This window comes from Mus pahari, chromosome 23 (assembly GCF_900095145.1).
Source record: "Mus pahari chromosome 23, PAHARI_EIJ_v1.1, whole genome shotgun sequence".
NCBI classification, from domain to species: Eukaryota; Metazoa; Chordata; class Mammalia; order Rodentia; family Muridae; genus Mus; species Mus pahari.
This window is the reverse complement of record NC_034612.1, coordinates 6,013,162-6,026,068: the sequence shown is the minus strand read 5'-3', so window position 1 is coordinate 6,026,068 and position 12,907 is coordinate 6,013,162. Positions and strand designations below refer to the sequence as shown.

General features: G+C 50.1%; 1 protein-coding gene across 2 annotated transcripts in view; it reads left to right on the top strand.

Annotated features, from left to right (window-relative positions):
• Ccdc60 (coiled-coil domain containing 60) overlaps positions 1–12,907 on the top strand; it is a 157,452-nt gene that overhangs the window by 122,300 nt on the left and 22,245 nt on the right. For both annotated transcript variants that reach the window (XM_021187111.1, XM_021187110.1), the window contains exons 6-7: positions 5,377–5,467; positions 9,052–9,271. In XM_021187111.1, coding sequence (XP_021042770.1) covers positions 5,377–5,467; positions 9,052–9,271 — 311 coding nt within the window. The remainder of the gene's footprint in view (positions 1–5,376; positions 5,468–9,051; positions 9,272–12,907) is intronic.

Genomic DNA, 12,907 nt, shown 5'->3' with positions numbered 1-12,907 from the left:
CAGACATTGAAGATAAAAATCTCCAATTAAAGCACAGTTGGAGCTACGCCCACCAGCATCTCAGGCACGTCAAGCTATAAAGAATCAACGCTGGAAGATACCTCTACCACCAAAAGATGAGATCCACGGTGACCAGAAAGACCCACAGACACACACACAGACGGGCGCGGGGGGGGGGGGGAGGACGGCTCCACCAGCCCACACCAGTGATGGCAGGCCTCTCGGAACAGAGGGAGAAGGCAGCCACTGGTTTACAGTGCAGGAAGAACATGGCGAGCACACACAATTAGGCCCTTGAGAGCAGGGTGGTTGCGTGAGCCTGGTTACCTCAGGCTGTCCCAGAACGACAGCACAGGCCTTGTCACAGAACAAGCAGGGCGGGAGACTGACTTTTATAAGCTAACGGTCACGTGTACGCTGCTTGCTTTGTAGTTTGTGGAACACCACCATGAGTGCAAGATTCTCAAGCGATGGCTGTGCTGTGAAGTAACTGAAGAGCTTGCTGTGGCAAAGCTGCCGATTGGGTAGATCTGGGCGGGGCTGGGAATCTGCATTCTATCAAGCTCCTAGCCATCCTGTTATTAAAAGCCCAGACACTCAGGGCTAGTGACCCTCTTTCCCCCCCCCCACCCCGTCCCTGTTCCCAGGTAGGGCATCCTCCTGAAGGTTCTGAAGCCAAACAGCTCCACCATGCGGGGACAGACTTCCAGAATGTGATCTCAAAGGCTCCAATTCAACCTTAAGTATACAGCAAGTTTTCTCTTATAAAATAGTTTTAGAGGCTGCTGGAAAGATGGCTCAGGGGTGAAGAACACTGGCTGCTCATGAGTTCAATTCCCAGCAACCACAAGGTGGCTCACAACCATCTGTAATGGGATCTGGCGCCCTCTACTGGTGTGTCAGCGGCAGTGTACTCACATACATTAAATTAATAAATCTTTAAAAAAAAATTCTTACAAGCCATTCTGCATGTGCAACTTTGCAGCTAAATGGATGCAGTGTGACTTATAACAGAAGGAGCAGCCTTCCTCATCCAGACCACTCCCTACCTTGGAGGTTATCAATAACAAAACAGACTCAACTTAAGAACACTTCCAAGACTTAAGTTTCTTCATCATTATGAAAGACACGGCAGTATTCTGAACAGTACACATAAGCAGCAGTTTTCTAATATAACTATTTTTATATTTAAATGGGGCTCTCTCCTCGCGTGGGCCTGCTCCCAACCACCGCTGGGAAGATTGCAGCAAAAGAAGTGGGCCTCACCACTGCCCTATGGAGCTCCCAACCCAGGGAAGGGGCTGGAGGATGCAATCCATAGCAAACAGGTGATGTGCAAGGTGGAGAGGTGACCCAGAAGCCAAGAGCACTTGTTGCTCTTGCAGAGGACCAAAGTTTGTTTCCCAGCACCCACCTACAACACTCTCCCCTGACCTCTGTGTGAGGCGCACAGACATACACGCAGGTAAAAACACTCATAAAATCACGAGGAATAACGGGTGCTCTGGCGGTGATGGGATACGTGCTTGCTTTTCAGTTTGATCGTCAAGGAAAATTCTCTTAGGATGGACCTTCGGGGCAAATATCTGACTTACACCCACACACACTCTCCTCTCCCCGGCCAACACAACGGCATCAATCCCCACTCTGGTGCTCAAGCCAACATCTCAGGAAGGAACACAGCACGATCATCCGGTCGGTCACCTTATGTCTGAAGAAGCAGGAGAGAGCTACCCAGCCTGGAAGATCCCAAGAGCTCGGACCACTGGACCCTCCCCGGTAATCAGCACCTTTTCCCCTCTGCCGCGGAGCCCCGCGGGCGCGCGCATGCGCATCCGAAACTAGTCCAGGCGATTTTCATCTTGACAAGAGGGCGCTTCACCCAGTATGAGAGCCGGGAAACTGAGAGAAAAGCGTTGGAGAAAATTGCTCTGATTGCCCCGACAGATAGACACCGTCAAGTGACCTCCAAGAGCAAAATGTGCTCGGAGAACGCAGCTCAAAGAGCTGAGCCTCTGCCGGATGCTCTCTTCCCTCGATTTCTGGGAAACAGGCGCCCCCAGAAAAACGCCCGCAGGGGGGAAATTATGGCCTGAAAAATCACAGCTCTTTCCCCTTGAGAGCTGCCCGCTCCACCTCGCCTTCCACTACTGTCAGCTCCCTCCCGCCGATGAAAGCCTGCTATCCTCGCTAATGGCTGAACCAGATTCACCCTTTTGAGAGTCTTTTTCTCTTCACATCCACAGCAATCTCTTGGCCCAGCTAATATCCCCGAGGCTGGGAGAAGCTATAAGCAACCCTGCCCAAAGCCACCCTACATAGAAAGCAGTGGGTCAGGCAGACTCCGGCCGAACAAACAGGTCCCGACACGTGAGGACAGTCGCCTGAGGTCCCCCCCGGACAGTGAGCCAGTCAGATGTGCTAAGCGAACAACTGCTGTCGCAGGGGCTTCCCCCTCCCCACCACTGAAGCTGGCTTCTGGCTCTGCTTCTGTATCTAACACCCGGCCCTTGCTCATTACAGCCACGTGGGGAGCCAGGCTGATGGAGGTCTTGCCAAACCCAGGTCCCTACTACCAACCAAGCAGAACACAGAATCCGGCAAAGCATCTGCCCAAGGGGGTCACTCTATGAATATATATATATAATAAAGCAAGCCACAGAGAGGCACAGGACTTTGGGGACACAGGCCAGGAAAGCGAACAGTGCTAGTGGAAAAGGCTCGCCGACTTTTATCCTCATCAGCAAGGTGAGCAGTGGACTCCTCCGCTCCAGCTGCGTTTGATCTCCTCCACCCCGCCTATTGATCTTCCTTTTGGGTTTATTTGCTACTGAGAAGGAAACATCAGAGAGCCCGATCCTGTCTAACCTGGCCTCTCCTTTATCAATGGCTTTGCGGAGGCGGCGCTGGGGGCTGCCGAAGGTCTGCGGGGATCTGGCTGCGTCTTTAGTTCATTTAGCCTGCCGCTTGAAGTCGCAATAGACTTCAGGTCGCCTTGGAAGTCAGCATTAGAGGAAGGCTTCTGTCTCCCTGATTGGACCTGAATATTTAAGACTTCGAAAGCTTGGCTGGGCCCAGATTTAATTTTGAAAGGGAAAAGGGGGTTGCTTTTGAACTTCAAGAAGGAGCTGGCAGCTCAGCGGGGGCTGCCTTAGCAAAGAAGAAAGCCCAAAGCCCTGTGGTCCTGAAAGACACCGCGGAACACCAAGGCCTCCTATTGGTTAGCCTGCAGCCAGGCTTCAGAAGGGCTGCTGCTTAAACACTGTGCAGAAGGGTGGAGAGGGGCTCCCTCCTCCAGTTGGATTTTAAATATTGCCTAATTTGATTACTCAAGGGAAAAGCAAGCAGAACCGACTCAAATGAGCTTCTCTGTTAATTATTCAGAGCTCAATCAAATATAAAGTCTTACAAAAGGCTTGGAGGCACATCCTACTACCCACCCCAGGCCGGCTCCCATTCTGTAGTCTGTGTCTTATGTCACAGTTGTGAACTTCTAGACAACCAATGGGTCCTGCCTTAGGGGCAAAAGAGTCCCTCTCCTTATTGGTGGCAGCCTGTGGATCTGCTACTCAGTGCTACTCACAAGGAGCCAGCCTTAAGTTCAGTCCATCTGACCATTCTTGTCCCCTGTGTCTGAACACTTTGATCCACAGCCATCGTGCGGGCAGACTCTGACAAGCCTGGACACTGGGTGCCATCCCCCAACCCCTGCCATCAAAGTCTCTCTGATCACTTCATCTCCTCAAATCCTTGCTCCGTACAGGCTGAGAGCCAGCCAAGTATGTCACGGGTCTCATGCACCCGAAACTATCCTGCAGAGAAAATGAGGTTTAAAAAAAATGGATGTACAGATAATGAAATTTATGAATGAGTAGGAATATGGACAGATGGGGGTGTGAAGGGGTAAGTGTGGGTGAGTGGAAGAATGGATGGGTGTGTGGTTAGGTGGAGTGGATGGATGATGGATGGATAGGTGGTTGAATGGATGATGGATAGATGGGTGGGTAGATGGATGGATGGGTGGGTGGATGGATGGATAGATGGATAAATGGATGGGTGGATGGATGGATGGATGGATGAATGGGTGGATGGATGGGTAGATGGATGGATGGATGAATGGGTGGATGGATGAATGGATGGGTGCATGGGTGGAAAGATAGGTAGACAAACAGTAAATGGATGGATGGATAAATAAGATAGAAAGAATAGAGGGATGGAAAATTTGATAAGCCAATTGATTGATTGTACAGGTAGTCAGATCCCACAGTGAGATTCCCCACTTGTAAATCAATGAAGACCCAGGGTCCCATAACCATTAAATTCAAAATCTAGAGGCTCTGAAAACTCAGCTTTTTCATTTGGCTACAAAATCAGACCCGAAAACAAAATGAACCAAACTGAAACATGATGTGGAACACTAATTGTAGAGTCTTTTTTTCTTTCCCTAAGTCTAAATATCCACATACTACATCCCAGACATGTTCATGTGTTTCATTGTAAGAGTCTTTCCCAAACCCACTGGAAGGGTTTTAGTTATACACAGCGCGGGCAGCGTATCCCATTGAAAACTGCCACTGTGGCAAATTTGGTGACATGTCTATAAAGGGACAATCACCCACATAGCCCTTTGGGGCTTTAGTCTCTTATCCAGAAAGTTCCTGCCTGGGAAGGGCATGGTGGTATAAGGCCTGAAACATATTCACAGGGAGGAGGAGGGCATTATAGTAAAAATCATTCAAGATTACAGTATAAGAGAGGTGCAGAGCCCCAGGGCAAGGACCCCTACGTCTGGTCATCTCCTTGGCTGAAGAGGGGGTGATGATGAATCTGGCTTAATGCCAAAGTAATGGAGATGATTCCATGAGCGCCCAGCAGCATCTGACACACAGCATCTCAGATAACTTCTCATCTTGCAGCTCACCACGCCCTCGTCCACCCTCCCCACCCATCCCTGCGCCTGCTGCCACGCTCAGGAGTGCTCCTGACATTGCTGCCCATGAACAATGCACAAAGGCACAGCCAGAAACAAGCCCATCTTTTGGTCCACCCCTGGCATAACTGCATTCACACCCCAGACTCCATAATGTCCAGAACACAAATAGATACAGAATACGTGCAAATATGTCCCATCTTGCTCGGCCCTCCTCCAGGGAATGGAATCTCTTAGCCTTCAGTTTGTTCCCCCTCAAAAGACCCATCTATAGAAAACTGCACCCCCTCCCCACTTCAAAATATCAAGGCGAGGAAACCATACCAGAGACCGGCCGCTAGTCAGCCCGAATCTACGTTTCTTTAGGGAAAAGGTAAGGAGGAGGGGACCTTGTAATAAACCAAGACTCTGCAAACTGAAAACTCATTAAGCTGTTTCTCACGCAGGGACCCAGGTGGCAGCAAGAGCACAATAAAGAAGATTAACAAGGACAAGTCCATGGGGCAGAGGTGGGATCACTTCGTCACGGCACCCAAGGTAAGCAGAGCCCACGCCCACGTGAGAGCCCAGGCCACAGGCAGGGGAGGAGTGGGTGTCCCAGAGTCTCTGATGGGAAAGGTTCATTTATGTCTGTCTGGGGGCTGTCTAGGTGTCTGTCTGGGGACTGTCTAGGCGTCTGTCTAGGCGTCTGTCTAGCTGTCTGCCTAGGTGTCATCTGTCTAGCTGTCTGTCTAGGCGTCTGTCTAGGCATCTGTCTAGGCGTCTGTCTAGCTGTCGTCTGTCTAGGTGTCGTCTGTCTAGGCGTCTGCCTACGCGTCTGTCTAGCTGTCTGTCTAGGTGTCTGTCTAGCTGTCGTCTGTCTAGGCGTCTGTCTAGCTGTCTGTCTAGGCATCTGTCTAGGCGTCTGTCTAGGCATCTGTCTAGGCGTCTGCCTAGGCATTTACCTAGGTAACTGTCTAGATGGTTCTCCGAGTAAAGGAAATACCGCATGCCACTGTTGTTGGGGGTCTTTGTTGTTTGTTTGTTAATTTTAATTTAAATGATTATCTGTGGATTGTAGGAAAAATGACACTTGGCCAGACATACTGGAAGAAGAAAGGAAAGGGGGGAAAGGGTTTGATGGGCACCTGCTTAGTGAGATGTCAAGAAGAAAGCAGACTCACTTCATTCTTTCCTATAACCAATAGGCTCTCTCTCTGTGTCTCTCTCTGTCTCTCTCTGTGTCTCTGTCTCTGTCTCTGTCTCTGTCTCTCTCTCTCTCTCTCTCTCTCTCTCTCTTCCCCCCCCCGTCTCTTCTCTGTCTCCCTCACCCCTCACCCCCTACTCCCCAGACAAACTTCCAGGCTGTCCAGAGGGTATTTTGAAGTCTGTTATCTTCAACCCAAAGCTGTGCCTTTCCCCAAAGCTCACGAGTCCATCTACTCAACAAGCACAGATGAAAGCTGCTATCAGATGGGGCACACAGCTATCAGAGGTGTACACAGATCGGATCCCCCTCACCCACAGAACCAAAACAGTGTCCACACAGCCAGCGAGAAGCTCAGGGAAAGTGTATGCAAACACACTTGAAAGTGTGAAAAAGGGAGCAAGCAAGATGGCTCAGAGGGGGGGGGGGGTTGCAGCCAAGGCTGATGTCCTGAGTTCAATCTCCAAGACTGGCATGATGGAAGGAGAGAGTCCTCTGACACAGGCATGCATGCATGCACACACACACACACACACACACACACACACACACTAACAAACCAAAGACATAAAATTAGAAGCAGTTTTCAATATACTGACAAACGGGTCAACCTCTTTAAATGTTCCCCCATGCTGCCTTCTTAACATTCCCCCAGGATAACATTTTTATACTCTGATGGGAGTAGTAGTTGGAGCTCAGAGAGGCTGAGGGACTTGCATGGGATCACACAGCTAGGCTGGGGTCCATCTTGGGCCTGTGCGTTAAACCTGAGGTTCTTCAGAGTCGCATTCCTCACAACAGGATCGTTTTCTGTTTGTTTGTTTTGATTTTTTTTGTTTTTGTTTTTTCACTGCTTCTTGCTCTTTTATTGGCAAGACCCAAAAAGCACGAGCCTTTGTTTTCTCACTCAAAGTTGCTATGGAGACATGGTGTGCATCCATCTCTAGACACACACGAAGCAGTAGGAGCCATGAGCCTTGGCGGGGGGGGGAGGGCTGTCCTTCCAGAACGCTCAGTAATGCTACTGTGGAATTCTCACAAGCGAATCCACTGCAGAGAGTATGGGTCAGACCCTGACAGTAATGCGGTCCACTCCAGGGAAAAAATTCTCCAAAAATTTTTTTAAAAGACTGACTAAATAAATGTCTCCCCATGGGTATCCATCCCCTGATTCTTAGGATGCATAAGGGTTCACTCAGGGAAAGCTATCCCTATCCCAGAAAAGGGGAGGAAAAAAATAAAAAATAAAAAATAAAAAAAGCCAGGCCCTCCTAAGGCAGAACATGGCAGCTGGGTCCTATCACTCCTGAGCAGACTGAAATAGAGAAAAGGACAAAGGACAAGGAAACGCGCTGGAGCCAGTCATGCCCACCCCCACCCCACCCCGCATTTTATCTCCCCGACACTCTCAATTAATCAGAAATGTCAGCCCTTCGCTCTGGGTCCCCTGGCGACAACTTTAGGAACACCAGATGAAATCCCAGCTCACGGGAGGCGCACAAAGACTTGGGCGGACACAAAGGTCTGCCCCGTTGTTTTATAAACGGGGAAACTGAGGCAGGGTGCTCTAGCCCCTCGGCTGGGAGTCCAGGGCTCTTTGCCAGACTCCAGGTTGCCCCCCACCCCCACCCCCGAGACACAAGCTGTAAAACCTTCAACCATGGCATTGGTCTAAAGACTCTGTTCTCCAGGGCCAAGTGGCGGCTGAAGCAGGCAGGGTGACCTCTGCGTGTATGTGTCCGGGGGCCAACCCTGAGCTCTGACAGCCTCTCTCACGGGGGTGGCAGGGAATGTGGAGCATCCTGTGAGGGTAACAAGCTCCTGGCCAAGCTGCCAGATCAGGACACGGGGCTCTCCTGACTTTGCTGGCAGATGGAAGGTCTCCATGATGTTGACTGACCTTCCCCTCCATCACTGTCCTTTCTGTGTGCTGCCTCTGAGAAAGGGTAAGCCCAGCCCAAACTCCAGCCTCGCCAGCCTGTCCCAGCCTGAATGAAGCCTTCTCGTGCCAAATTTTGACAAAACAACAACAACAACAACAAAAACAAAACAAAAAACAAAAAACAATACCTTGGGAAAGGGAACAAAAGAAAGAAAGAAATGAGAGTTGAAGAATCACCTTCTCCCTTCCTCTGTGCAACCGAGAAATCCCTCTCCCTCCGTGCTTCCAGTGCAGGGAAGTTCCGCCTATAGTCAAGGCCCTGCAAGGTAGCCGAGCAAAGCATTGCTAATGCACTTCCCAGAAGCAAACCCGCCGAGTGCAATTCACCCCATCAGGCAACACGGTGGTAAAGCTCGGTACAGCCTACAGGACCCCAGCTGCTCCCTGCCCGGCACCTTCTGCCCTAGGACCTTTGAGGTTATAAGTTTCCTAAAAGCTCGCGAGGGAAATTGCTTCCGGGGCTGAGATGGCTCAGTAAGTCGGAAGGCTTGCCGCACAAACATGGGAACCTGAGTTCAAATCCCCACCACCTCCTCCATCAAAACCTGGGCACGGTGCTGTGTACTTGTAACCCCCAGCTCCACACGGGGAGAGTGGTGGAGACGGGGATTGCTGGCTGCCAGTGAGAGACTTGTCTCTCAGGATCATCAGTAGAGAGGCAATGGCACTCGGCACTCGCAGTGGCGTCTTATGGCCTTGGTTGGAGACCAATGGTCGCTTCGGGTCCAGCACAAGCCCATGGTGTTCTGAAGGAGCCCGGGAGGAAATCAGCATCCTCTGACCCTCGCCTCCACCTCAGCACAGATTCGAAATACCACTTTCCTTCCCTACTTCCTTCTTTACTTCCTCTCTCCTTCCCTCCCACTCTTCCCTTCTTCCTCTCCCCTTGACCTTCCTTCTCTCCCTTCCCCTTGTCTCCCCTCCCTCCCTCTCCGCTCCCCTCCCCCTCCCCATCTTCCGAGATAATCCCTCTTTCTTCTCTCTTTCCTTCAGACCAAGAAATACAAAGCCCCAGCCATCCGCACAGCCATAGCCAGCCGCAAGCCCAGCAGGCGAGGCTCCACCCTCAGCCTGTCTCGGACCAGTGGGGGCTCTTCTCCCCAGAGCAGCATGATGTCAGTGAACCCCAGCTCCGATGAGCCTGTGGGCAGCAAAGACATTGAAGACAACGAGTCCTCCTCCACTAAGCCGGAAGAGGAAATCCTCCACCTCTGTAAGTCCTACGGAAGAGCTCATTGAGGTCTACTATTACACTCCTAGGTCCTCGAGCCCCTCCTGTCTCACCTCCGATTCCTTTCAGCAGAGACACAGAGGTCAAAGGTCTCCATCACCTGGCTGTTCCAAAGCCTTTGGGTCCCGACCCTTGACTCCCCTCCCTGCACCCATCACCCACAAAGGCTGAAAATATTCCCCCCATAAGTTGTGTCACTAAGAGCCATTGCCCCACAGGGATGCAGCCACAATCACCATTTACCCCCATAACACCTTAAAAATTTGTATTTACATCAGTTTCTATAGAATATTTCCCTTTCCTCACTTCATGAAGGTAGACATTATTTTTAAAGATTTATTTATTTATTTGATGTATATTAGTACCCTGTAGCTCTACAGATGGTTGTGAGCCTTCATGTGGTTTTTGGGCATTGAATTTAGGACATCTGCTCACTCTGGTCAACCCTGCTCGATCTGGTCAGCCCTGCTCGCTCAGTCCTTGCTTGCTCCGGCCCAAAGATTTATTTATTATTATAAATAAGTACACTGTTGCTGTCTTCAGATGCACCAGAAGAGGGCGTAGGTGTGAGCCACCATGTGGTTGCTGGGATTTGAACTCAGGACCTCCGGAAGTGCAGTCAGTGTTCTTACTCACTGAGCCATCTTGACAGTCCAAAGATAGGAATTATAATGGAGATAGATTATCTTATTTTATTCCGCCTTCTTCAAATTCAGTACCTGATTTCTACATTGATTTATAGACATGTCGTTTTTGCTTGTTTTGGGCATGTGTGTGAGATATTGCATGTTTATATAGCCCAAGATGTCCTGTGACTCACAATCCTCCTGCCTCCGTCTCTGTAAGGCTGGACTTAAAAGTTGTACGTTTGCTACCGCCCCCACTGCAAAGCCCCATCCATTTTAACATGGTTAAATGTACGAGCCAACAATTTTATGAAGTTGACAGAGTCTTAATCTGTGCATCTATTGCCCCCGTCCAACCCAGCAGAAGACACGGCCCACCGTTGACCCTCTCCCTCCCAAGTCCGACGAGCCACAGATGGACTTTTTCTACACAGAAGTGTATGCTTTCTCTTATCAGCCTCCTTTATAGCAGCTCACAAGTCAATCTTAGACTTCCTAGGAATCTCCTGAAAGCCATGGGTCTTCTTTTAAGAAAGAAATCTAAAACCACAAATACCATTCAAGGCTCTATTCCACAAATCATGTCAAATATTCATTCCCAGAATTCCCTGCATTTGGGCAAATATAATAAAATGCAGAGCAGGGCCTCTGTGGGCAAGCACAAAGACAGGAGTTCAAATTCCTGGAACCACATAAAAAGCCAGACATGGAACTCAAATGTCTGTAATCCCAGCATCCCCACAGAGAGATGGGAGGCCAAGGCAAGAATTCCCAGGAGCTTGTGAGCCATTGAGTCTCGTATACACAGTAGAAAAAAATGACAGAGCTCCTGTCACAAGGTGAAGGTGACGTCTGACAGCTGAGCTGGGGCTGGCCTAGGAAGAACCGGCAAGGACTGGATGCTGTTTAGATTCAAAGAGGTCAGAGTGGACCTGGAGTCTGGAATGCACCAGGGCTATCAGAACCCAAACCAAGCAAAACTCCAGAAGTGCAAGGAGGAGTCAGGACAAGTCAGTGGGGGCCCAAGGAAGAGTCAGGACAAGTCAATGGGGCCCAAGGAAGAGTCAGGACAAGTCAATGGGGCCCAAGGAAGAGTCAGGACAAGTCAATGGGGCCCAAGGAAGAGTCAGGATAAGTTAGTGGGACCCCAAGGAGGAGTCAACACAAGTCAATGGGGGCCCAAGGAGGAGTCAGGACAAGTCAGTGGGGGGCCCAAGGGAGATTTGGAGCTTTCAAAGCTTCTCTCTGGGCAGAAGCACTACTTGAGACAGAGAGGGAACAAGACATCGATTCTTCAGAATTTTGGACCCTTCCTCCCTCCGTGTGTGTGCTGAGCACCTGTGCTAAGGGAGAAATGAGGTGATCATGCATTTAAGAAGGAAGACTTGGGCAGGAAACAAGGAAGCCAAGAGGAACAAGATGACTACCCTCTCGCGCATTCAGTGGCAGTGCCGGAACTAGAGAGCGGGCTTGGTCTTCTCACCAGCTCAGCAGGGCCACAACTCAAGGATGGTCCATGGAAGCCTCTCTCACCTCTGACCAGAGCTGAGACCTGAGGAGATGAGGCTGGGGACAGGGATCAAGGCTTGGCAGTTTCTAACAGACTCTGCTCCTTGCCCTGCCCCCACTCACGGAGTTTTCTCCACATTGACCCAGAGAGTTAAATACTGGACACGGGGCTGGTGAGATGGCTCAGTGAGTAAGAGCACCCGACTGCTCATCCGAAGGTCCGGAGTTCAAATCCCAACAACCACATGGTGGCTCATAACCATCTGTAACAAGATCTGATGCCCTCTTCTGGAGTGTCTGAAGACAGCTACAGTGTACTTACATATAATAAATAAATCTTTAAAAAAAAAATACTGGACACGATGACCTCCTGCCTCCACCCCTTGCTGAGCATCTTTCTATCATGCCCACGGTCTCCAAGACAACGGGTTCAGGATGCTGATAGCTGGCATCCTGCTGGTTCATACCTTGAGCAGTCCAACCTCACCAGCTAACCTTCCTCTGTCACTTCTGTCACTTCCTTTGCTCCCCACCTCCCACCCAGACACCTTGATCGTCAAGCCCCAATTCCGGTGCATCTTCCCCCGTGAAGCCTGACCCACCCCAACCAGGTCTTCTCTTTTCAAGTCGCTTGATATTTTGTAGCAGGCCTTACTGAAGACTTCATTGTAGTTTACCCTTTTCATCTTGTGTGTCAAAGAGGAACTTCTTTTGGTTGACACAAAGGCCTAGAAAAAAAGTGACCTTAAAAAGATCAAAGTTTACAGTTTCCTACAGATTAAAGAAAGCTAAGCAAGGGTGGGTAGAAATGACTCTCAAAAGTGTCACTCCATTTTTTCAGTTGACCAACCCCAGTAGCACCTCATGGCCCAGAATGGCTGCCAGAGCTCCAACTATCCCACCCAGGTCCCAGGCTTGAAGCAGAAGGCTGTAGACAGGGTATAAAAGCACCCACACCCAGACGCGGTAAGCAACCCTCTCTGCAGCCTTTACACCACACTTCCACAACCTCAAGGATATAAAGGGACTGGGCAGACAGAGACACTTGAAACCAAGCCTGATTGCCCGAGTTGGATTCCTGGGACCCACAGGCTGGAAGGAGAGGGAGGACTCCAAGGTTTCCCTCTAACCTCCACACAGGGAGGAGAAAAGGAGGGGAGGGACAAAGGAGAGAGGGGGGGGGAGGGAGGGAAGGAGAAAAAGGAAAGAGAATTAACACCTCACTGTCTAAATCTCTCAGCCATAGGTCTACACCTAACTGCAAAGGATGCAGGGAAAATGAACTGAAAAAAAAATTCCCCTTCCAGATTATAAATAAACAAATAAATAAGAGTTCTCAATTAAAGATCTTTGGAGAGGAAGGGAGCCGACTCTTGCAGGCCTGGGTGTGCTGCTTCAGGTCTTCAGCCTGGTGCACGATAGATGTGAAGTCATTGCTGAGAAAGATTTCCACCAGTCTGTCTCAAGGCAAGGTGGGAGGAGG